This window comes from Falco cherrug, chromosome 7, assembly GCF_023634085.1.
Source record: "Falco cherrug isolate bFalChe1 chromosome 7, bFalChe1.pri, whole genome shotgun sequence".
NCBI lineage: Eukaryota > Metazoa > Chordata > Aves > Falconiformes > Falconidae > Falco > Falco cherrug.
In genome coordinates this window covers 6,576,198-6,601,500 of record NC_073703.1, presented here as the reverse complement: position 1 = coordinate 6,601,500, position 25,303 = coordinate 6,576,198, and the positions used below count along the sequence as shown (strand labels likewise).

Sequence of the window (25,303 nt, the reverse complement as noted above, 5' to 3'; positions counted from 1 at the left end):
GAGGCCATCGGCTGCAACTCCCTATGTGTCAGTCCAGGCGGTAGCTACTGGTACCAGTGAAATTTTGTACCCTGCCTGGGGGCCAGTGGTGCCCAGCTCAGCCTGCAGGAGCAGGCAGGGTAAGAGCCTTGCCTGAGCGCTGGCTGCAATGCTGGGACCTGCATTTTGGTGCCCCCGGTCCCCACACCGCTCCTGCCCCCTCTCCCACTGGCATGATTTTGAAATTCAGCGTTATCCCCTTATGTCCTGGATGGCAATTATCCTGTCCAAGCCCACGGGATTTACCAGGGGTGTCAGGAAAACCAGACTTTGGCCCCACATGCTTTGCAATGAACACAGACTAAGGCAGAAGCTCTGATTTAACTCTTTTCTTGAGATCATTTGAAAATCTGGAGAATTACTGCGAGACTCTGGCGATGCAATAAATTTTGTGAGCCAAGAGGTTAAACAGAAGCTGCCGCAAAGACAGCATCGAAAGAGGCGCTGCTGAACCAGTAACATTCAAACTCTGCTGAATAAAATTTATAATAATCTTGGCAGTTTTATATCTGCTCATGAATTACAGTTAAAATCCCACCACGTACCACGCACGCTCATTGCTTTGTACAGCAGTAAGATTACAGCTAAGAGCTGGATGAGCAGGGAAGAACGTCATTTAAATGCCATTTCTTTGAAAACCGAGCCCTTCTGCATCTTTTTAAGGCAAGTTCAGAAAAGGAAAGTGCAAATAAAGCACCCAAAAGCTGCTATTTTTTGCAGGGGTGGGATGGCAGGGTTGGCGCTGGGCTGCCCGCCCTGGGCAGCGGGACCATCACCCTGTCCCTGCTTGCGGCCACAGGGCACACAGAGGGAGCGGGGCAGCAGGAGCTCTGCCTCTGCATGCTGAAGTGCAAGAAGTTAAGCAAACAAAAGCCGTTTTGCAAACACACACAGCCCAGAGGTGCTCATGGGGGTGCCGGGACAGGGTGGCCACCCGGCTGGGGAGCTTTGTCCAGCCGGACCCCCAGCGTGGCCGGTGAGAGCTGCCCGGTGACACCCCACAGAGCCCTGGCCATGGGAGCTGGAGTTTTATCCTTTGCGTGATGAGGGCCTGTCAACACAGAGATTACAGTAAAAATCAGGTTAAAACCCATTTATCTGACCCACGCAGAGCCTGTGTGCGTGTCCCAGGGACATGCAGAGGCATGAGCGGGGCCGTTGCAATGCTGGTGGCTGCAAACCTGCCCCGGCCGGAGAGCCTGGCAAACCCCGGCCACGCGGTTGCGTGCGACGGTTAATAAAAGGCATGGGGTAATTAAACCAGCACACCTGGAAATAGCTTTCAGTAGCTCCCAGGCTTAACCAAATGAGTGAAATTTGCACTGGCATAATTAAAGTGATGCGGTTCATGATCTTGTCTGCAGCAGGGAGTTACTCTGCAGCTTGACTCTTCACTCTCCAGTTAAAGCCCATGTGGAAAAACCCCGCCTGGCTCTGGCTCCAGCCCCTGCACCACTCCAGCGCTGCCTAACCCGGCCTCTCGCCATCAGGGTGCCCATTAACACTAGCCCATTAACACCAGTTCATTAACACCAGCCTTGAAACCAGTCTGGCAGCCGGATGCCTCCAGCATCCTCCTGCAGCCACCCCAGCTTGCTCCCAGCACATGCAGCAACGATGGCAAAGCACGGGGGTCTTGGCTGCTGACACTGCTCCTGTAAATCTGAGGGTGAAATTGGTATTTTTGCATTTATTTTCATGCCTCTCAAACAATCTCTTTTTTTTATCTGCTTGTCCTTTTAGGTGTTACGATAACCCCAGACTCACTAGCAACTGGATAATTTAGTTTTGATTGTATTAATGGTAAAATCCTGCATGCAAGTGAGCTGCCCGTGGAGCTTGCCAGCGGAAAATAAGATTTGGAGTCACCATGGAGCAGCATCCCCACGGCTGACGTGTCAGGGCAGCACACGGGCTCCGGCAATGTCACCGCTGCTGCCACCCCTCAGCAGCCACAGCTGGGAAACCCCTGGGTGAATTCCCAGGAGATTTGTGCTCGATGGAAAAATACTGTGTCTGCTTTTCTCCTTTCCTTCCTAAATCGGGATTAGACTGTTTTTAAACCAAAGAAGTGACGTCAGCTGTGATGGAGAGGAAGGAGGGGATGTGGTGGAGGAAGGTGCAGGGAGGTGGGGGACGAGTGGCAGCTCCGTGCCAGTGCCCAGCCCTGGCCACAACAACCCAGGCACGGGGAAACCGTGTCAAAGTGTCTGAAACACCCACCTTAGAACTCTCTGAACCCTGGCAGTTCTCAGTGAGAAATGGGGAGAATTACAGAAGAAAAAGGGCTCCTGCCAGGGTGAAAGAGCTCAAAACCAAGGGGATGACCGAGAAGGGATGTGCTAATGGTCTTCTACCATCCAGCATCTCTTCTAAACACCAAAGGCAGCAGCAAAATGGATTTAAATTGGAGATCAGAGAAGCCACCCGACTGCAACAATACAGCGGGGGTACAGAGAGGAGCATCCCCAGTGCCAGAGGTTTTAGCTGTAATCAGACCAACATCTGTCCAACGGAGGTCAGGGCTTGCGCAGTTGCTGTGCTGCCCCAGGCTGGGTTGGAGATCGCCCGCAGGCTCCTCCTGCTCCGCTTTTCTGCAATTTCAGAGAAATCTGGATTTATTTATTTGTTTCTATCCAATGCATTTTTCCTCTCCAGAAAGATTAAATCTTGATTGTCAGGAGCTGGTATAGCAGGCAAGAAGATTTCCCAGACTAGTCAAAATGTCATCCTGGTAAAAATGCTAGTAATAAAAAATAAAAAGAAAGGGCCCACTGTGGACTCAGGACTGTAAAAATATCCAAAAGATGGATCTGGAAGTTTAGAAACAATTGAAGCTCAGCAGTGAAAGGGCGCTCCAGGGCCTGCCGGGCCCAGCGCAGACATTCATGGGGGGTGGAAAATCAATAAGTTAAGACAAAATTGCCTGTGTGCTTGGTCTTGAATTAAAAGGGAACAAACCCAGACTTTTTCACCCATCTCAAATAGTTTTTGGGTTTATTGTTGTTTTGGACATTAGGGCAAGGAAGAAATGCCCAAGCGAGGAGTGGTGGGATGAGGAGATGCTTCAGTTCCTGCTGCATCCCTGTGGAGCAGCACTGTGGCTGTCCTGGCTCCCACCCACTGTGTTTTAGGATACTGGGGGTGTGAGAGGGCTTATTCCCAAGGAGAAGGTGCTGGGAGAAGGAGGGGACCCCGAGGGTGCATCCTGGTGGCACCCGTCCCACATGACATGGCCCACAGGTGGGGCAGGAATCTTTCCTCCTCCTCTGCCGGTCCCCTCCGTCATCCCGCTTCATCCGAGAGCACCACACCAGGGAAGCACATCAGGACAACGGGAGCTGGTAATAAACCCAGGCCAACCCAACCCCACCCCTGGAACAGAAGGTCTTGGAAAAGCCGGTTACACCAGTGCCGCAGCAGGGCCACATCGTCACCCGGTGGGGGGAGGGTATTTCGGGTCCCCCCCAAAGGAAGCACAGGCATCGCTTTTAGGATGGCAGCTCCAGGAATGAAACTGGACTCAAAAATCGGACTCTCAGAGGTGTGGGGGTCACCAGGCAGGGATGGCCGCTGCCTGCTCACTCTGATGGCTTTGTCAAATTGAATGCAGCTCTTTTGCTTCATCGCCAGGTCGGATGATGTCCCCAAAGACCTGGCTGTGACCAGCACAGGGTGAGACCTCCCCACTGCATTTTTGCTCCCCAGCAAACCCCATTGCACCAAAGCAAGCACCAGGAACAGAAACACTTGGGGAGAGAGCCGAGTCTGAGGGTGGAGAGATGCAAAGATCAAACCAGCAGCGATTTCAAAATAAAATCCAACAGCCCAGGGAAAACACGGTGTGTCCTTGTGGAGGCTATCATTTATGCCAATTAAAAAAAAAAAAAAATTGGCATGGCATGGAGAGCTGTGTGGTATTTCCTGAAAAGGGCGTGGGGAGCATCCTTGGAAAGCCTGCCCTGCACAATGTGCTTGCTGTTTCCAGAAAAATAAAGTTTGCTGTGACCCACCTGTCCCCAAAAAGCAGCTATTTAGGGCTGTAACATGGTCAGCCCGGAGTCAGCGGCTGAGTCTGCCCTGACTGCAGAGTGGCTGCACCCTCGCCAGGCTCAGGGCTTTGGCTTTTTACTTGCAGGTCTTTAATTCCTGAAAAATGCCTTGGGAAAAAAAGCCCACAGGAGAGCTGCCCAAGCACTGAGCACTCCCAGTTGGAGGTGTTTCCCCCGCCAGCTTTCGGCTGGTGGCTATTAAACCCTCCTCTACCAACCCCCAGAGCCATGTCTGGCAGGGCCAGGCCAGGCCAGGCGGGTCCAGGAGGGGTTTTCTCCTTCACCACCTCAGTTTTTGGGAGCATTTTAACCCAGGTGGGAATGTGGGGGCTCAGAGCCCGGCAGGCAGCAGCCTCGGGGTTTGCCAGAGATGCTGCGGGAGTGGTGGGTGGGTGAATCCCCACGGGGCTGTGGCAGGGCTCTGTTGCCTCTGCCTTGGGAAGGGACAGGTTTTAGCAGAGGAGGGGGTGTCCCCTAATTTAGCCTCACTGTGTCCCCATTATCCCCTGGCAAGCTGGGGCCAGGACTCACTCCCCACCCCAGTGGCAGGGCGTGCTTGGGGCTCACCAAGGGTGTTCCTGGAGGTTTCGGCAGCATAACAAGACTTGCCAAAGCCTAATCTCCATGAGAGCGTACCTTTGGCATGGTATTTCAAAGGGGAAGCGTGGAAAACAAACACAAACCCACAGCTTGGGTGGGTTTTCTTTTGCCTGAGCTGTGCCCAGCAGCTGCAGGCAGGCAGTATTTCAGCGATCAGACCACATCCCGAGTCTTCTTGGCTGGACGAGATGCTGAAGAGAAGCAGCTCCACCTAGGCAGGCGCTGGTGTTAAAGCAGAGCCAGCCTCGACACCAGTTGCACCATCATCCCACCACCATCACCCACCATCCGTGCTGGGGAGGGATGCTGCCGGCAGCATCTGCTTCAGCCTGCAGCCGGGCTTTGGGCCAAGACCAAGGGTCCAAGTCTTGGGGTCAGTTTGGGGCTGAGAATTGAAAGTTTCCCTTTTGCATGTGCAAAAAACCTCAGATGTTTGTTTTCTTTCCCAATGAGGCTGGAAAATTGGGTGTAAAAAAGCCTGTTCTCAGAAAATCGCCCTTTGCATCATGCAAAGGCACCCCGACACTCACAGCGGGGGAAAATCCTGCAGGGAACAAAACTCCACAGCAGTAAAAACTCATCCCAGGTGGAAAAAGACCCTTAAAATAAAACAGTCTGAGCAAAGCAGGGTTTTATGGAGCCCTGGACGTGTCTGGATTAGTCTCATAAAAATCAGTATCAGCCGCTAGTGGGGAATATTGGCTTCCCTGCGGGAGACAGCAGGAGAGATGCTAACCTGGTCTCATTTTGAAAGCTGCTTATTAGTCCTCATCAAACATAATTATACTTCAACCATAAACAAGATGTCCAACTGAATTTTGAACCCATGTTAGGGTTTTTAAATGGGGGAAAAAAAACCCCAAAAACATTTATTGAATCCCAGCCAAGCTCTGAGTGTTAAAATAGATGCTGCTAATGGCCCCGGGAAGGGGAGGCTGCAGTTTGGTTGCAGCTTTGGCAATTAGATGCTTATTACTGACCAATTAGGCAGAAATCAACCTGGTTTTAAGTGGTATCTGATTAAGCGGGTCCTGCAGATCAGTCTGTACAGTTAACCAGGGGAAAGAAACACCTTCTCCAGAGCTGCCCCCCCCACCCCCGGATGCTCAGACAGGGCAGGTTTCTGCCCACCTTGCCCATGAAAAATCCCTTTTTCTTTCAGCATTGCCACTCTCCCGGGGGAAGCCTGTCCCAAGGACCCACCCAGGCATGGCCAAACCTTTTGGAGCCAGGAAAGAAATGGGAAGGAAATGAGAGAAAAGGAGAAAATTAGCCACACGCAGAGGGTGGCTTCTCCCCCCTGCTGGCTCAGCAGGTTGCGGCTGCCTGGCACATGCTGGGCCATGCCCATTCACAGGCTTTTCCAAATATTATCCCAATATTTTCTTTCAGTTCCCAGATAAATGGGCCTGTTCAGCAGGCTTTAAGCTCTGCTCTGTTCCAACATTTTCTTCAAGGCAGCAGAGGAAATGTTTGGGTTACATCGGGCTGCTGAATCCCGCTTTCAGGGCTGAGCTGCAAGGGGTTTTCCAAGACAAAATAGGGGCAGTGTTGGTTTTTTTCCTTGTTTCATTGGGAAATACGGAAGAGGCCACACAGCCTTCAACCTTCCTTTCCTTTTGCCCCCTCTCCCATGCTGCAGCCTGTCTTTCCCATAGTCTTCACAGATTTCTGAGCACGTTTCCAGCTTTCCAGCTCCATTTGGAGAGGGCACATTGCATCTCTACCCAAGATGTGCTGCCACAGCAGTAATTGGTATTCAAAGTGAATTAACACAAATAAAACCCTCACACACACCCCTTGAAACATCAATCAAAAAGGTCTTTCCTTGCAGTTGCTTTTGTTTTGGTGTCTCCACCAAGTTCTGAATTTTCTGCTGCCACCAGGATAAGGAGGAGGTTTTTCAAGCCCAGTGGGACATGACCCATGCCCATCAACCTGCTCCCAGCCCAGTTTGTCACTGCAAGTGGCAGATCATGCTGCAGTGGCCAGCACCGGGCAGAGGGGCACGGCTGGCTGTGATGCCCCACAGCAGCCCGTGGGTAAGCAGGAGCATCCCTCACTGCAGGGCACCCCCCTGCCGAGCATCTCCTGAGCCACAGGGAAGCCCCAGGAAACCCTACATCCCTCCCATGGAGCTGGGACAGCAAAGCCACAGCACTCAAGGGAGCCAAGGAAAGTGCCCATGCAACAGCCTGGGAGTGGCAGAGCCAGGGAGAAGATAAGAAAAAACAAGAAAGAACCGAGTTTTGGGAAATTTCAGTGCAAAGAGACACTTCCCCCCAAGGACTGGCTGTGGTGACCTGAAGAGGCTCCGTCTAACCAGAATTATTCTGGATGGGGGATGTTGCAAGCCCAGGGAGCCTGGTGCAGGCAAGCAGGGGATGATTGCTCACCACCTCATCCCAGGGGAGGAGTAGGTGCCTCCAGGAGGCCCAGGAGCCCAAGCGGGTGGGCTTTGTGCAGTGCCTGGGCAGAGCAAACAGCCCTTGGCCACAGGGACCTGGCAGGAGCGAAGGTGTATGTGGCTCTGGGGAGCAACAGGGTGAAGGAATGGAAGGAAAATTAGAAGATATTGAGGCTCTGGGGGGCCCTGGTGGCCTGGAGTGGGGCAAGGGGGGACTTGGTACAGGGGGGCACTGCCGAAGGCTTTTCCTGGCCTCATACTCTGCCCTAGACATCTACAGCGGGTGCTTAGTGGGGCTGGGGGCCTGAGGGAGGTGACGCTCTCCAGGCACTGAGACACGTGGGGTCCATGGGGACATTTCTTGGAAAATGCCACTGATAAGGACCCCAAATGGGTGATGTGCAGAAGCATCCCCTGAGGGATGCCCAAGGGGGTCCAGCCTGGATGCTGAGACAACTTCGGTGACTGGGGTCTGGATGTGGCACTGTCCTTTGTCCCCACCTGGGCTCCCGGTGCTGGAGGGGGGGCATCCCTTTTTCCGGAGCTGCGGGATGGGGCACGAAGAGGAAAACAGCCCCAGGGAACGTGAGGTCCTGTGGTGGCCCCTGTCTTTGCCCATCCTCTGGGGAGCGTGGGGGCTGCATCACCACTTTCCCTCACGCCCTTCACTCACCCCCGGAGCATCCCTGGGGACCAGGGCAGGAAAATCCCCCGCAGGGCCGTGCCGCGGGTGTCGGGCTGCGGCCGGGGGGCGTCGAGGACGTGCCACGGGCCCCCCCCGAGCCCGGGCAGCGGGGGCTGAGCCCCCCGTGCGAGGCGGCTGTGCGCCGGGCCGGCGCTAGGTGGGGATGGCGGCCCGCGGCGCCGCTGCGCCCCGCCGGGGGCGGCGGGGAGGAAGGGCCGGGCTTCGGCTGCATGGGGAGCGGGGGGGGCTGGGGTGCAGGGGGCTGGGGGGCTGGGCTGGAAGGGGGTGAAGGGAAAGGCTGCCGGGGAGGGAGGAGGCGCGGGATGCCGGAGGCGGCGCGGCAGGATTGTTGGAGGTAGCGTGGCAGGGATGCTGGACACAGCCTGAGGGATGTCGGAGGTAGCGTGGCAGGGATGTTGGACACAGCTTGACAGGGATGTGGGCAGTGGCATGGCAGGGATGCTGGAGGCAGTGTGGCGGGGATGTGGTCAGAGGCATGGCGGGGGATGCTGAAGGCAGCAAGTGACTTGGCAGCACATCAGGCTGCCGAGACAGGCATTATTGCAAAGGCTGTGCCTGTTGGAAAGTCTGAGCTCCTCTCCTTGCCCCTCTCAGGCTCATAAATGCCCTAAGCTGGGGCAGAATTGCCCTCTGCACCCACTTAAGCCAGTGTGGCCAAGGAGGGGCACCAAGCACAGTCCAGGGGAGTCTTAACTTTTTTTCCTTGGTTTTTTTCCTTGTTTTTTAACTTCCTTGGCCACCAGTCCAACCTGCCCCTGCACGTAAATGCACCCCCAGCACATCCCTGCCAAGGACCGGTTTGGGGTGAGCACCAGGCACCCAGTTGGGCTCAGCCAAGCGTTGACAGATGCTGCAGCACCCAGGTCCCACTGGCAGCCAGGAGAGTCTGAAAGTATTTGAATTTTTGGTGTTTTGTCCTGCTGAATGGTACCATTTGCCCTCCCAAAGAGCCTTGCCGGAGGGGGATGCTGCTCAGGTTTTGCATCAGTTGGTGCCATGCAGAGATCAGCCCCAAACAGCACTGGGAGGGATTCATACACCCAAAGGGGTCCCAGGGAGAAACACCATAAAAAAGGGTAAATAATCCTTTCTTTTGGACAGCAAAAGCCTCTTCCAGGCTGCAGAAAGGCATTAGCAAATGTCACTTGACTTACCAAGCTGGTGCCCCTAAGCCTGTACCTTGGAAGGATGCAAATGTCCATAAACCCCTGAAAAGGGGGAAAAAATAAAATAGCCCAATTCTACATAGAGCAGAAACTCTTTCGCAAAGTTCGTAGCCTGGAGGAGTCGCATGCAAGAACATCGCAGCCTTTTCCCTGACAAACAGCTGGAGCCAGCTGATGGCTCCCGTGGGCCCAATCCTTCAGCTCCCTGCATCGTGGGCTTGGTGGGCATTTTGGGACTGATTGGGGCAGACATGGACCCTTTGGTGTTGCCTCACCGGTACCTCCTGGGGCTGAGGTGCTTCCCTGGAGGAAGGTGGAGGGGATTTGGTTTGTATTTGATGGCATTGGGACCCTTTGAGGAGATCCTGCCTGCCATGCTGCCCTCCTCACCCTCACAACCAAGGGACGAAGGCAGGGAATGGGCTTGTTTCACCCCGCTGGGTCTCACTCGGAGGAGACTAGGGAGAGCCCAGCCCAGCCGCAGAGCTAACGAGTTTCCACATTTATTACTGGCATTAATTACATTTTGCAGTTTTGAAAAGGAAACATTTCCCACCGGTGCTTCTTGGCCAGACCTTCTCCCAGGCACACAGCTTGTTTCATCCATGTGCCTGCGCTGGATTGTCACTAAGGTGGGACACCGGCACGGCTGCAAGCCAGGCAACTGGCTGCCAAGCTCCCAGCCTGGCTGGAAAGGCTGGGAGGTGGCAGCAGCACTGGGAGAGGGATGCAAAGCACTCGTGGTCCCTGTGCTGCCTTGCCGCAGGGTTAAGGAGGGATGAACACTTGGCAGGAGGAAAATCCCATCCCAGGAGAAGGTTTCATACTCCCCGCTTCGTCTCTGCTGCTCAGCCACGGGCAATATTTCCGAAACCTGTCTCAGGTACAACAGGCCAAGGCGATAAGCTCTTCACATGAACGGGTTTACTCGCTGTAAATCTCCCTGGAATCCACTTGATCCAATCCTACCTCCCAAGTCACCACCAAAACCAGAGCACAGCCGTAAATCTCACCCCCTCCCTGCTCACCCCAAGGCTCAGCTGGTGTCTGCCGCCTCTGAGCGAGGCATCTTCAGGGAGGGCATCACCCTGAAGCCTGGATCCAGGAGCCAGAGGACTTTCACAGCCTTCTCCTGCAGGGACCCAAGCACTGGCAGCAGGGACCAAGGATGCTCTTGGCCATCGGCACCCTCAGGGAAACCTGGAGGTGGCCCTGACAAGGCATGGACAGGCAAATTGCACCCACATCCCACATTTCCCTGGATAATAAACCTGCAGGTTGCCTCTCCATGCACTCACTGGGAATGCTGGGCTCCCACACCACAGCCTTTCCCCAGCAGCAGGATATGGGTTGCCTGCTCACTGTAGTTTTCAAAGCTATTTACTGATTTCAGGCAAATTTTGGAAATATTTGGAAGTTAAAAAAGAAGCTGGTTTGGAAATGTCAAAACATTTCTTCTGGGGTTCCTAAAACAAAACACATCAGAAATACCCAGCTTTTGTTCTTGAATCTTTGTCAAGAATGGTGGGGTTTGACCTCATATTTGGAAATGTTTTGGGGTTTTTTAAAGTTTTAGGAAGGGACTAATTGATCTACAAACATGAACTTTGCATTTCTTGTCAAACTGACTATTCTGGGGTGATCTAAAACCAGAACACTTGGAGAATTATAAATCACATTGTTTCAGTTTAATCTGAATTGATTTTTTTTCTCTCTTCCCTCCCCCCCCCTTATATTTCTGCCACAAAATGAAAAATCCCTTTTTTCAACCTGCAGCGTGTGGCTTTCCCAGGCCATTCCATGCAGATATCAGTTTCCCTCTGCTACCTAAAGCAAACGAAAGGAACACTTCGGGTTTGCTCCTATGTCTCAGACACAGTATTTTGCGGTACAGTTAGACTGAATGGAGGGTGCCTGACAGCACTCCAGACAGTTTTTACCTTGCTGGGCTCCAGAGGCTGTAGGTGCCTTCAGGGCTTCTTGTCACTCTTGAGTTTTGGGTTGGGTTTTTTTTTGGCAAAACCAAACCTGAGCCAAATGAGCTTCCCATGATGCTTCCTGCAAATCCAGCCACAAATAACCAACTGCATCTCTGCCAAATTCATGTGCCAGCATCAATTTCCAACTAAATTCATGCACTAACATCATCACCATCAACTGGGCAGCAGCCGGACATCCCTCAAGCTGCCTCTGGGAAGTTGGAGCATTGCCCTGGATCTGCTGCTGCCTTTGAGATGCATCTGCCCTGATTTATTACTCCAAATTTCTAGGACCTGGGGCACGACTGCCTGAGCTCACTCCCACCTCAGAGCCAACACACCAACTTATCAGTCCAGCTATAATTAAACATCCAAAACCCAGAGCTGGGATGCTGCTGCTCAGATGACATATAACCATAGAATGAGAAAAAAAATTCAATGACCACAAACTATTTGCACTCAAAAACTAAAACATTTACTTGCTTTCATATTTTTGCAAGAGCGCTGAAGGCAGCATTGGTAGCCAAGGGCCATTGAGGCTTCGAGTCGCTTATGTGAAAACACTTTTTGCCGCAGAGATTTCCTTTGGGTTATTTTGTGACATGCAGTAGCTTAAACAACTGCATTTAGATGGTACCGGCAGAAGGGCCTCTGTATTCCTGTATTTCACTTCCAGCATGCAGGATTTTTGCATCGTTGGCCTCAGCCGACTCCACAGGGAGTCACATGGTCCCTCTGCTTGACTATGTGCCTTTCCAGTGACCCCAAAATCTATCCTATGTGAGAACAATCTCAAACATAAATTTACACAAATAGAGCATTTCCACACATTTCACAGCTCTAAAGCCTGCACACAGGGTGAGGTGCAAGCGTACACAGGGAAACTGCAGCTGGGCACGTGCTGGGAGCACCACAGCCCTCCACGGCATGGAGGTTTTGGAGATGAGCAGGTTTCTTGGCAGATATTGGATGTATCGAGTCCCCTGGGGAAGGAGTAAGAGAGACCAGAAGGCTACACGGGTGGAGAGTTGCCCACTTTGTGGGTTGATCCCCCAGAGTTGTGGGGCAAGCCTCAGACTGAGTTTGGCTTAGACCCAGTGGTCCAGCTCCAGCCTCAAAACCTCACATTAGCCACGGAAAGCATGTCTCCAGCTCCAGGGCAGCAGCTCTGCTCCCTCCCCACCCGCTGCAGAGGGCTTAGAGGCACCAGCTCCCTCCTGTGCCATGAGGGGACACGGACCCGTCAGGTCCGTGAGCTTGGTCCAGTCCAGCACCCTGGGATCAAACTGCCCAAAGCTTTCCCATCCCCACTGCGCCTCCTGAGAAGCCATGGCAGCACCTGCAGAGGATTAGAGCCCTCCTCATTTCCAGTCTCCATTTATTCCTGTCCTGTTTTAGTCCCATTTGTTCTGGTGCCAACATTGTCTTTCAGCTTAAACAACTCTTCCTCCTTCCTGGTGTTTCCCCCCAGAGGTACCAGCCAGCATCTTCTCTCCTGCCTTGGTCTCTCACGCCCAAACCGCATGCATCAGGAAAGGGGATTTTCCTTTCCTTAGATGAGGATCTAAGAAAATACAGCACCAACAGCTGTGACCGCATGGGTCCAGCCAGACTGAGCAGCCCCAGCCCTGTGGAGCAAAAAACCTGTTGAAAGCACCAGCCAGGGCTGGATTCAGCAACCGACACTGCTCACCTGAAGCCACTCTACCACCGCAGGTACCTTGACATGCTCCACCACTCACCCAGCTCTGTTCAAGCAGGGTGAGGTACTGGAAGCCCACAGTCAGCTCACCAGGAAACAGGATTTTTAGCAACTCCCTAAAAAGCAGCAGCAGGAGGTCAGCGCATTTCAGCCATGAGGTTTCTTTCTGGGCACGGGGCAGAGGAGCAGGACCCCATGGCTGCTGGTGAGACTGTGGTGGTTCAGACTGAGGTGGGCTGAGGACAAGAAGCAGGGACCAGGGATGGAGGCAGGGACCAGGGATGGAGTACCCTGCAGAAGGATAAGGTAGGGAGGTGGCCTGGAGCTGGCCAATGCTGCATCCTGGAGCTGAAGATCCCAGCACAGGGTCCAGGCTGCACCCAAATGACCAGGGCCGGGAACTAAGGAGCCAGGACTAAGCCTTGGGCCCAAGAGGTGCTGAGAAAGGTGGGAGCAAGAAGCAAGGCCAGCAAAGAGCATCCTGCAACCCCAAAAAAAGGTGAGCAGTGAGGAGCAACTGACAAGACTCCTTTTTACACCCAATTTCAGGTGTCACTGGTCTTACCAGCTTGATTGGTGCACAGACCACAGTCATGGTCAGGTTGTTGCTTCTTTTTTTCTTCCTCCCCTCCTCGTCCCCCAGGACAACTCAGCCCAAATCCTGCAGCACATCTGCCAAAATCCATGTTCACAACAGAAACGGTGGCTCAGACTCAGCCACTGGGGTCTGTGCCCTCAAATCAGGGGGCAAAGGAAGGTGGCATTGTTAGGACAGGAGCATAAATCAGAATATTGATTTGAATGTAATATTGATTTAAACATAACCCCTTCTGCTGCTTCCCTGCGTTCCCCTCGTGCTCATCCAAATGACTTAGCACATGATTTTAGACAAACTCCATGGTCACTTGCTGTGCAAATCATCGGTATTCAAAACCTGCAGGTCCCTGCATGCTCAGGGATGGTTGGAGTGTCCCCAGCTACTCCCTGCCAGCATGTACAGAGGGCATCTGCCAGCCTTAGAGGTGGTGCTGGGCACAACCAGGAGCAGGATTTGGTCCCAGAAATTAGGCAGGGTGGCAGGTAGAGATGGCCCAGAGCGCAAGAGCATGCCCAGCCCAGTATTGCGTGGGGTCATTAGTGCCACTGTTGCTAGATTACACTTCTCTGAGGGTTTGCTTCCTGCCATAGCAAGCAAAATCAGATTCTGAGGGTATTATCACATCTACATATATATATTTAAATATATTTTTATATATATTTATCTCCCAGCAGCTTCAGAAGGACCCCACCGACTTCATGCATTGCACGGAGGAAAGCTGGTGGCTGAGATGCACAGAGAGATGCTGCCTAAAGTTACCTAGAAAAGCCCCTCCAGCACCTCTGGGGCTGTAGCCTCACCACCTCAAAGCAACGTGCACAGAGCAGAGGTGTTCTGGGGAGTCCCCCTGCCTAGACAGAGTGGGGAGCCAGTGGGAGACCAGGGCTGAGGTGCAGGAAGCCACCCCCCCACCCCAAACTCAGCCCAGCTTGAAAGCCCGGCAAGCGCTAACACTAACAAACTGTCAGTGTGTTTATAACCCACCTTCCTGCCAGAGCAGCCGAGAGCAGAGGTTATTTCTGGTGTATTTGGCCACTGCCAGAGACACCAGTGGAGGCCAGGAACGCGCAGAGCTGTTGGGAAAGTCCAGAGGCGACTGCCCCAGGCACGGGGTGATGCGATGAGGGACGCAGGAAGCTGCTCCAAGCCCATTTACACAGGGATGTGGTTTAGCCTGCAGGACATGGGGCACACCCCTGGCTTTGGAAGACCTGGGGATTATAAGCAACATGGGCTGGGATAGCCCATACAAACCGCCTCCTATTCCAGCCCCACACTGCTCCCCTTCACCCCATGCAGCAATGGAGCAGGAGAGCTGCCCTGAGCCCTTGTCCACCAGGTGCTTCACCCCTTCCCACCCATCCTGCCCGTGCATGGACTGTGGCCGCCACCTGGACACCAGCAGCAATGTTCAGGTGTCATCAGGCACCTCTTCCAGCCCGCACCCGCTGCCTTTTGGCAGGGCTTACTGCTAATGGCAGGTTAAAACAGAAATGAAGGAGAAAGCACAAAGTGGCACTGCTCATTGCCCACTTGCTATTGTGCCACAGGGCTTGGCCATGTTCCTTCAACTCACTGCCGGTTTTAAAATAATTGAAACCATCCATCTCCCCCACTTTGCCCCAGCAAGTGAGCTCCTCACCCAGTTTTGGATCTGCTTTGTCCCCCCCTGTGAGCCCAGGCTGAGGTTGCTGGCCTGTGGTGGCACATCCAGACATCCTCTGCAGCAAGGACTGCTGCTCCTTACAAAACCAGCAAGATCAGCAAGGACAGCACATGAGTTCTTGCAAGCGCTCACAGGCTGATGGCTGGGGCAGATAGCTGGGTCTTTCCTTCCAAGCACACAACTAAAACACAGAACATGAGCGGCAGGAAAGCCTGGGTTTGATTTGGGCAGAAGCTCAGACTGATATCAGCCAAGAGGAAAACAGGTAAAACCAGGACCTTGCAAGGTCAGGATCTACTGGCTAAACCCCAGACGAGGTGTGCTAACTCCAACTGCCCCACTGCAGCAGGGAGCGTGGCTGGAAACATCCTTTCAAGTGGCTTGTCCATAAAACAAAAGATTTAAGCCCAGAAAGCAAGTGGGGAGGTGACGAGAGCCCTTCTTCCATGCTAGCCCCATATCTGTGGTCTCCCATCTCCTCCAGCCTTTGCTGCTGCTAATTCCCTGTGCATCACCCGAGGATAGGGCCACCTCCACCTTTCCCGTCTAGCACAGGCAGTTTCAAGGATGGCAGTCCACCTGAGAAGTGGTTTATCCCTACAAACACACTGCAGCCATGAGGAGAAGGTGCCATGGGCTTTACTTGGCATCAAGAGCCTGAATTGCCCTACCCTTGGGCATCCATTCAGACCCAGCGCTTTCTCTGGGCCTCTTTTATTTTAGCCTGAACCAAACAGGTTAAGAACATCCACGTTAATTTCCCGTGCACACGAAGGGGCTGAGGATGTCTCCTCCAGCTGAGGGCAGGGGTCCTGTGGCTGCCCCAAGCCCAGCACTGCTCCCAGCATCGCTGGCGTGTCCACCTCTTCCTCCCTGCTGCTGGGCAGGTAACAGGGCAATTGTGATAATGAGCCTCTGCCTTTCCAGCCCTACTCAAAGCATTTAACAAAGCCAAGTGCTAATGAACTTACCTTCATGGCGCCCTGGAGATGGGTTATTGCCATTTGAGGTGGGTGGCTGACCTGGTCATGAGGTACCTCAGGCAGGATGCAGGAGCCGGAGCTCCCTGCCTGGAGCAGGGAAAGGATGGCAGGTAGACATAAGGGCAACCACAGCTCTCTCATGTGATGCCTGTGGCTGGAGAGACGGGTTTGCCCACATTTGGGAGGACACGGGGGACTCCCCACCCATCCTGGTCCCGACTCAGCCCCAAGCAGCTTCAAGGCAGCTGTGTCTCTGTGGCTGGAGCTCCCGACCCCTGGCACGGCCATCCTTCTCTGCATCCCGCTCCCCAAGTTTTGCAAGATCCCAAACATGGCCATCAAGGCACAGAGCAGGAGGACTCGGGTCCCCTTGCAGACAAGCTTCCTCAGTTTTGTGACTCACCAGCCCAGCCTCCTCGGTGTCACTTCTGACTCCATTTCACTTTGCTGGAGCAGCATTGCACCCCCTCTTCACTGTAGACGACAACGGTCTGGCAGCACGTCCCATCCCAAAGGGGCAGTCTGACCCCGACCGCAGATGCATGCCCCTGCCTCGCCCCACAGCATTTTTGCACCAGCCTACATGTTCTCGTGCAATGAGCATCCTCTTGCAGGCAACAGGTCCCCCCACAGCAGCTGCTCCTGTATTCCTGCCGCAGGGTGACAGTGCCTCTTTCTGGGTCTACCTGCAAGGGTGAGGACATCTGATAATCACAAGGATGCGACCTCTGCATTGCACGCTCTTACGGCACACATGTCCTCACATGCACATTGATGGCATGCTAAAAATATTCTTTACTTTTTCACTGATTAAAATTTTCCACAAGAATCGGAACCACAGCCCACACCTTATCTGTAAAGCCAGAGTTTTCCCCTCACCTCCCCCAGCCCTGCCAGGAAACAGAATACTGAACAACATTTCTAGTGCTCTGGGGGCTTTTTTGGTCATTTTAAAAGCCTGGCTAAAAGGCTTTTTGCAAGAGTTCATTTTGTGATGGCTGGCACCATCCCGGAGCCAAGCTTGGCGCTGCCACACCCTGCCTTGCTCTCACATCCCCACTGAAGAAGGCTGTGGGTAAGCTGGGATGCTCCCACTCCTCACCTGAAGCTCCATTATAGTGGCTCAGAAAATGAAACAATGAAAACATGTTTTTAAACCAGCTCTCACCTGGTGTTAGGCAACAGAGAGCTAACCCTGGCTGGGCAACAGCCCTGAATGACGATGGCCAGCCACGATTTTCTGGTCAAATCTTTCAGAGGTGCCTGTTGTGCCAGGTAAAGGAGAAATCTGAAGGATGCTCACAACCCCTCAGCCTCTGGCCAGGCCCCTCCATGCCATCGCTGGTGCTTGTAGCAGCATTTTTTTTGCCCAATTTGGCTCTCGGCCACAGAGGAGGAGCAGGGGAGGCCACAGAAAATGTTTACACAACAAGGGGATCATCTCGGCGAGACCAGAGCCTTTGCCAAACCTGGAGCAGAGCTGGTACGAAGAAGATGCCATCAGTGTGTACTTACTAATTATCATTAATAATTATTTGTGCGTAGTTGCTCTTCGGAGCTCCGGTCTTGGCTCAGCCCCTGCTGCTCTTGCAGCTCTGTGCAAGTGGAGCAAACAGGGGGGTCCTACCCCAAACCCCTGTGGGCGAGAGGAGAGGGAGGGTGAGTGTGGTGCCTGAGCAATGCCCCGACAGTGATGGACAGGCATGATGCATTCCCCCCCATCCTGCTTTCCTCTCCCCACTCATACCAGTGATGGCCAGTCAGACCCCGTCCATCCTCCCTTTGCTTTTCTGAGTGCATTCAGCACCTCAGCCTCTTGTCAAAACCCAGATTCATCACAGGCGCATCTATTAGCAGCTTTCCCCCCCCTCCCCATGGGGGATGTCTTTCTGCTGACATGGCAATCATTTCCCTGTCAACGCGCCTTGACAGCACCAGGATTTCTCATTTCAAATCCTGGCGAGTCCCAGGGTGATTCCCAGCTCCTCCATTAACCCCTGGCCCTGCAGGACAGGTCAGCCAGCCCTGATGGATGCTTCTGTATCTCTTCTACCCCTGGCTAGCAGGAGCTGTCTCCTGGTTTTCCTCCCAGTAATTGCCATACCCATGCAGAAGAACATGTAACCTGGTGGTAATGGGTGTTGAGACTTTTCTTCTCCTTTCCTTCTTATCTTCTTTGCTGAGAACAATGGAGGCAAGGTTTGCCGAGGGAGGTGATAATCTTTTTTTAGACTGACTGAAATAATTAGAAGAAAAAACAGGCAGGCTGTTGGGTACATGAGCCCTCCAGCAGGCCTGAAATAGAAGCAGAAGTCTGCAAAGCTGAATACCAGTGGAGAACAATAGCTCAGAGCGTGACTAGTTGCGTTAACCAGTTCTGCCACCAAAGACCATTCCCCAGCTGTTTCCCTTGGGCTGACGAACCACATCACCGCTCTGCCAAAACCCGCTGCCCTGAGACCAGCCGGCTGCCAGGAGCCGCCGCTGCAGCCGAGGGATCCCCGCTGCCGCACGAGCTGGGCCCCGGGCGCTGCTCCACACCGGCCTCGGGATGCCCAGAGCACCAGGATGGCATCCTTCACCTCTCTGCACCCCGCGCCCTGTCCTGCTGCGCTGAGAACCCTACCTGACCTCAGCCCCAGGGCCACTGTCCCACTATGGACCTTGTCTGACCCCAGGGATCCCGCCTGACCCTGGGGACCCTCTGATTTAGGGGACACTGTCCTACCACAAGGGGTCTGGCCTGATCCCTGGGGACCCTGCCTGCCCCTGGGGACCTCTCCCACCCCAAGTTCGGTGTCGCACCCCAAGTTCCTTGCCCCACTCCAGGACCGCTGTCCTACCCCAAGCTCCTTGTGCCATCCCAGAGACCCCGTCCCACCCGCAGGTACCCTGTCCCACCCCAGACTCCTTGTCTCACCCCAGGGACCTTGCCTCACCCTGGGTACCCCGCGCCACCGTCGGGGACCCTGCCCCACCCTGCAGCCACCGCCTCGCCCCAGGGACCCTGTTCATCTCACGGTCCCCCCTCCCCTGGGCTCAGTCCCGCCGCCGTTGCCCCAGCCCGTCCCGGGGGCTCCCAGTCCCACGCCCGCGGCGGGGGGGGCCGGGGCCGGGCCAGGCGGGGGGGCCGGGCCAGGCGGCGGGGCCGGGGCCGGGGGCATCCCCGCCTCCTCGCAGCGCCGAAGCCGCCGGAAACCCGGCGCTGCTGCTGCTGCTGCTCCCCGAGAAGTTGGTGCGGAGGCGAGAGCCGCGGGGCCCGGCACGGCCCGGCTCGGCATGCCCGCCCGCCCGGGGCCGAGCGCTGCAGCGGGGCGGCGGAGCCCCTGAGCGGGCGGCGAGGAGCGACCGGCCCCGGCCCGCCATGGAGCAAGTGAGTCCGGCCGGGAGCGGGGGTGCCCCGGGCCGGGGCTGAGCCGGAGCCGCCGGGCGGGACGGGGCTGGGGGGGGCGCAGCCCCTCGCTGCCGGCCGGGAAGCGGCCCGGGGGAGCGCCCCGGCCACTGGGGGCTTTTCTGGCGTCTCCGGCGGCTCTGGGACACCGCGGCCCCGCTCTGCCCGGGCGCGGCGGCGGGGGCAGCGCGGGGGGCAGCGCCGGAGCCCCGGGGGCGGGGGGTCCCTTTCCCCGAGCAACCCCCGTTGCCGTCTGCGCCCGCTCGGGTGCGTTGGGGCTCGGCAGCGGCTGGTGCAGAGCATCCCCGGAGCTGCCGCGGCTTCCATTTCCCAGCCGGCCGGGGCAGGCTGTCGGGCAAGTGCTGGCGGTGCCGGAGGACGAGCGCTGGCAGAGTCGGGCTTGTTCGGGTGCCACGCTTGCTCAGGCCACCTTCTGCTGACTCCCGTTGGGGTGTTGTACTTCCGTACTGGAGCTGGGCCTCGGTCAGCCCGCAAGCTTGGCCATGTCCACATACCTAGCAGCCTTCCCTCAGTCTGTCCTCCTCCTCCGTCCGTGCCTGGGACGGGTTTGACTGGGAGAAGAGCAGTAGTGCTTCTCCTGCACGTGTAGGTTTTCACGTCCATGGGATCGCACCCCAGCAGTCCATCCCTCTGCGGATGGATTAAGATGCCACAAATTTGTTAGCAAGTCAGACAGGTCATTTTCTCCCCTCATCTGGCCACGCAATTATTCCTGCTTCCTTTCCATAAATGAGGTTTTGCTGCTCACGCACAAAGAAATCTCCCGGCAGGGCAGGCTGCCGGAGAACTTCAGGCTCTAGTACATGCAACACCGGTAGCTGTGGCTTGTCTCTCCCCCCTACGCTCCCTTAGTTCAGCTCCCAACATTCTGTGGCAAGAATGAGAGCTCTTTTAAAACAGCAGGGAGATGACAAAGCAGCCCAAGTTGCTAGTGACTGAGAGTTGTTATTATCCGCTGGCATCCATGAAATTAATCTACAACAGAGAAACTGCTTCCAGCTGGTAGCCACTGGCCAAAGGGGCTTCGCACCCACCCCAGCATTGACCGCCTGGCTTACCGGCTGCTCTTCGTTAACAATAAATGAATCCTCCAGTGATTGCTTGTGGGAGGAGGCATCTGACAGTTCCCCAAGTTTCACGTGGATCTGAGCAGTTTATTTCCAGTAAGATGGTTTTGCTCCTGTGGGTCAGGGAGAAGTGGAAGTGCTAACAGCCGGGCTTGGAAGATAACATGGAAAGGGAGAAGAAGAGTGGAGTTCTGGAGATGCAGGTTGTCTCCTGGGAGGTGTTCATCAGTGCCATGCTAGAGAGGAGGGTGTGATAAATGAGTTGCTTGCTTTAAATGAATTTGCTGCAACTGGGTGAGACTGCAACAACTGTGCACAAAATGTGATTTTTAAAAGCACCACTGCAATTCAACTGTTGGTTGGGGTTTTTTTGGTTGGAAGACGTGAAAAGTATGTGGGTTTGTGGGCCCTTAAGTTGCAGGGCAGGGGAGGTGAGAAATAACTGCCTAATGATTAAATAAAAAGCCATCCTGCCCCTCTGATTTGGAATCTCTGCTGAGCTGTGAAATGTGAGTCTAAACCAGGCTGGAAGAGTGAAACTCATGTTTCACTTCTAATGCCACTGTGCTATAAATTGCAAAAAGGGCTCGTATGGCTTGGTTTTGGGAGTGATGCCTTTGGCGTGAGTCAGCATTGGGATAACTCAGTTCTTCCTTCATTTACACTGGTTTGCTTGGCTGCTGTCGGGGGTTTCTTCTCATGGATTTACACCAGCGTCAGGAACGATTGCAGCCCGGGAACATCCTGGGAAGGATGTCTTAGTATGTCTTGCAGAAGGAATACCCATATATAGCTGAGTTAACAACAGCAAGTCACCTCTGTGCGGTGCTCCATTTTAGTTGTGGAGCAGCAGGCGGAGAGCGCAGGATGGACACAAAGCCCTGCTCTCGGTGTCCTTCCCTGACCAACCTTTCCTTGCCGATTAGGAGCAAGGGGGGCATAAAAATAACCCACAGAAATGTCAGCCGCCATCTCTGAGACTCTTCTTGCTTTCACAGGAACAAACAGTCAAGTTGCATCATGTGGGTTTTTACACCCTTAACCTGCATGTGAGGGGTTACAGCAGCTGCACCCCAACCTTGCAGTGTGCTGTGTGGGTGTGAGGGGGAAGCTGCTGCCCCTGAGCCCAGGCAGCTCAGCAGCCCCTGGCACCTGCAGAGCACAGGATTGGATTGCACCCGTCACGTCTATCATGCAGCAGGGACCGGTGGAGGCACCGGGCAGCTCAGGCTCAGGTGACTCCTGCACAGCGCAGGGGGGCACAGCCTTTTGCTGCTGTCATCTGCTGAGACCATCTCATCTCGCCTACCCTCTCCTGGGCCGCTCAGCTGGGGCAGGCGGGGGCTTGCAGTCACGGATCCTCTCTATGGATGCTCCCAGGTGCCGAAACAGCTGGAAAGTCCTGTCTCATGTGGAAGGAACCCCATGGCTCCCTTCAGGCGGGTGACTCCAACCTCCCGAGTGGCCCGGGGAGGGGGTGAGCTGCAGGGCCACCGTGCGATGCCATGGAGGGGAGGCAGTGTCCTCAGAAGACTGGCGAGCCCACGGGGAGCAGGCAGCTGAGCTGGCAGCACAGGCTGCCAGCCGAGCTCTGCCCTAGCTTTGCAGCTCTGCTTTGCACAGAAGCGCAGGCATGAGCCCCAGCTCCGACAAAAACAGTTACTGGGACAGGTTGTTTTTTCAGAGGTAGATGTTAAGTGCTGTGTCTTCACAGGGAGTACTTTTATTTTAAAACCACAGGAGACAAGGTAGTTTTCACTCTGCAGAGCACTGGGAGAAGCCATGGATAGACAGATTTGCCATTTCAGAGAGCCTTTCTCTCAGGTGGGGAAAAAGAACAGCAAAAATTCATCTGCAAAGCAAATAAAACCTTAAAGGAGTAAAACCGTTTTGGCAGCTGTTGCCACTCAAATAAACCCTTCGTACAGCTACATCCATGCAAAACAGCTATGAGGGAGGTTAAAGTTTGTGCCCAATTATCTAAAAATGACATCAAAAGGGTGCTCAATCAGGAAACCAGCAGGTCTATATTTGTGCAGCAATTGATGTTTGCTGAAGTCGCAGATCGCAACTGAATACAACTTCCTGGCAACCTAAAAAGTCAAGTTTAAAAAAAAACCATGCAGTCCCCCTTGTTTCCCGGCAAACTTTTTCATGCTCTGTCATCCTGTATTGTGGCTGTTTCAAACACGGCTCAGTACAATTAAAATAACTTCTACAAAGAGCACCAAAGATGTTACAGGTTTCCGCCTGATTTTCTTCTAGGTGGTACGAGGTTTATTTGAGTTTCTTGTTCCCAGTCTGCACCTGAGGCTACCTACCAAAGCCAAGACTATTCCCCACCTTAGCACGGATCAGAATAAATGTGGACGCAAGGGGTATTTAATCTGGTTTTTGTCTTTTTTATGGGTGTGAGCTCCTTCTTTAGAGTAACAGCTTACCCTGATGGCAGCTGCTATCCAAGGGCGTGTTGGCTGGGAGTCTAGTGCAGCAAAACATATTTGTTAGCAAGACTCTCCTCTGAATTTTTTGAGCTCGTCCATACACACTCGCTCTGTCCTGGCCATAGGAGCGTCCAGCTCTGCCTCCTTTCCATGCACATTGGATTTCCTTATGTTATGAAACATGATGTCTGAGCTCCAGCCACTCCGGTTTGTTTTGTTTAGTTTTCCTACAAGAAAAGGTTTCATTCAGCAGCTAGTGAGGGCCATTTGGGGATGGCTGGGGCTCTGCTTTTGACACGTGTCCTCTTTTTGTGCAAATGTGCTGGCTTTCTGCAGGAGGATTGATGCTGTTAACAGATGATGACATGGAGGAAACTGAGTCGGGGGGTACAGGGCGGGTCCTGGGAGGGGGCTGCAGGATTTGGGGTTGGCCTCCCCTTAAAAGTCACAAGGTTGGTGAGATGTTTGTGTAAGGGGATTTGGCTCAGCGAGGGATTCTCTTTGCCTTGCTCCAGGGAAAGAGGCTTATTTGGTCCACAGGGTGTTGGGAGCAGCCAGGAACTGCAAGGGAGGGGAAACAGGGATCCTGCTATTGCAAAGGCTCTTCCAGTGCGCTGGAGAGGAGGAAGACTCATCTTTAACTGAGTCTGTAGGTGAAGGCAGTCAGCTAATAAGCCTAAGTGCCCCCACTCCTGTCTCTGTTGAGAATATTGATGCTGGATATTCCTGATGGTTTCTTCAAAGCAGAGAAGTTATGCATCTCCTGGTGTTTACCAGGCCTGGAAAGCCAGCAGCCTCCCAGTGCAGGATGCTGGGTCTCCCTGTGCTGCTGCAGGCAGGCAAGAGCAGGCTGTGACAAACAGCAAGGAGCTAAAGGCAGGACAAAAAACCCCTAACCCATTCTTGGTGCTGCCTTCTCTGCCACTCCTTCCCCCTGTCTATAAACCATGCAGGAGCCTGCCAGGAACATTTTAGTATGGATGTGATGAAGTCCTGGTCCTCATGCTGTGGATTTGCCCATGGAAGTTGGTTTGGGGGCAATGATCAAATGTAGAGACCTAGAGAAGAAACTTGTACAAGTGGCCGTAGGCTAAAGTATGAGTGTTGCTAGTGATGCCAGCAGGATCCATCCCCCTGGGTTTCATCAGAGAGCTGGAGGAGCAAAGCGGAGAGAAGGGTGCTCATTTTCAAAGCCTATTTGGTGCACAAGTGAGCAGGGAGTACCTCCACAGAGAGGGCAGCAGAGCCACTGGGGAAATAGAGGAGCAAGGTGGACTTGCTGTCATCCCAATAATGTCCCCAGGGGTGGCCAGGGTCCATGCCTACTCCCTGGTCCTGTGGGAGCTGGTTGAGTGTTCCTCTGGAAGATGCCAGTCTTTTTGCTTGTGATGTGGTGGGGAGGGACCACGTTTGGTGGGTGCTGAGGTCTTCTCTGGGCAGGCTCTCTGCCAAATTTCATTAAATGGATAGGAAGTGCTTTTGATGCAATTTCTTCTCCCTTCTGTCTTTGCAGGATACAAAGGAGGAGGTCTCAGAGAAACCAAAGTCTGCTCCAACTGCAGAGAAGTACGGCTGGATTAAGAAAAGCAGTGGGGGACTCCTGGGATTGTGGAAGGATCGTTACATCCAGCTACGGAAAACACAGCTCGTGGTCTATGAGGATGAGGTATGGTCACAACTAACGGCCTTGAATGAGGGGCAGGATCAGGCCCTTGGTGACACACGTTCCTGCGTTTTTCACTCTTTCCTCCAGCCCATTCCTTTGAAAAAGGTTTCTCCAGTTATTTTCAGGAAGGGTAAATGCTATAAAAAAAAAAGACAACAGCTGCATTTTAGAGTATATTATATATCATAAATATTTTAGCCAGTAAATATTTTGACAGTGCCATTGCCAAAGGAAAAAAAATGGGGGCAGGACATCCTGTGAGAAGGCGAACGGAGTAAACCTTTGGGCGGAAGCAGGATATGTGCTATGCGGTTTTGGCGTTTAAAGGATAAAAGTGGATTGTAGCAGGCTGACTTCCCACCTGCCACTCAAGGGAACGGCAGGCAACCCTGCAGCTGTTTGGCACCCCTCAAGCAGCTCGGATTGTTGCTAGCCAGACTCTTCAGGGTTTTGTTTAGCCACTGATGGACTCAGGGTAAGGTTGTGAGTGCTTGCTGTCCTCCTTAAGCAGGGACACAGTCTGGATTTGGCTCATCTTTTACTTGAGCCAGTACTGAGCGAAGGACCCCTGGGAGCCTTGTCCCGGACTTCCCTAGATAAACTGCATGCCTTAAGTTCATGGCCTCATTAAGAGCTGTTTCCGATCAAATGAGGAAAAAGAACCAAGCTAAATCTTGCATCTTCGTGCAAGAAGAGTTAGAAGCGCAGGGCTGGTTCCTGCTGGGCTGCAAAGGTGGCTCTTTCCCAAGTCAGGCTCTCAGTTCCTGGGCTGGAAGGAGCTTCTGCAAGAGCAGAGTGTGCCCCAAAAGTTAGGAA

At 53.9% G+C, this 25,303-nt stretch overlaps 1 protein-coding gene across 1 annotated transcript in view; it reads left to right on the top strand.

Annotated features, from left to right (window-relative positions):
* The first annotated feature begins 19,066 nt into the window (after positions 1-19,066).
* PLEKHO2 (pleckstrin homology domain containing O2) overlaps positions 19,067-25,303 on the top strand; it is a 28,791-nt gene continuing 22,554 nt past the window's right edge. The window contains exons 1-2 of the mRNA XM_055717409.1: positions 19,067-19,271; positions 24,335-24,487. Of these exons, the coding sequence (XP_055573384.1) occupies positions 19,263-19,271; positions 24,335-24,487 (162 nt within the window). The 5' untranslated portion in view covers positions 19,067-19,262. The remainder of the gene's footprint in view (positions 19,272-24,334; positions 24,488-25,303) is intronic.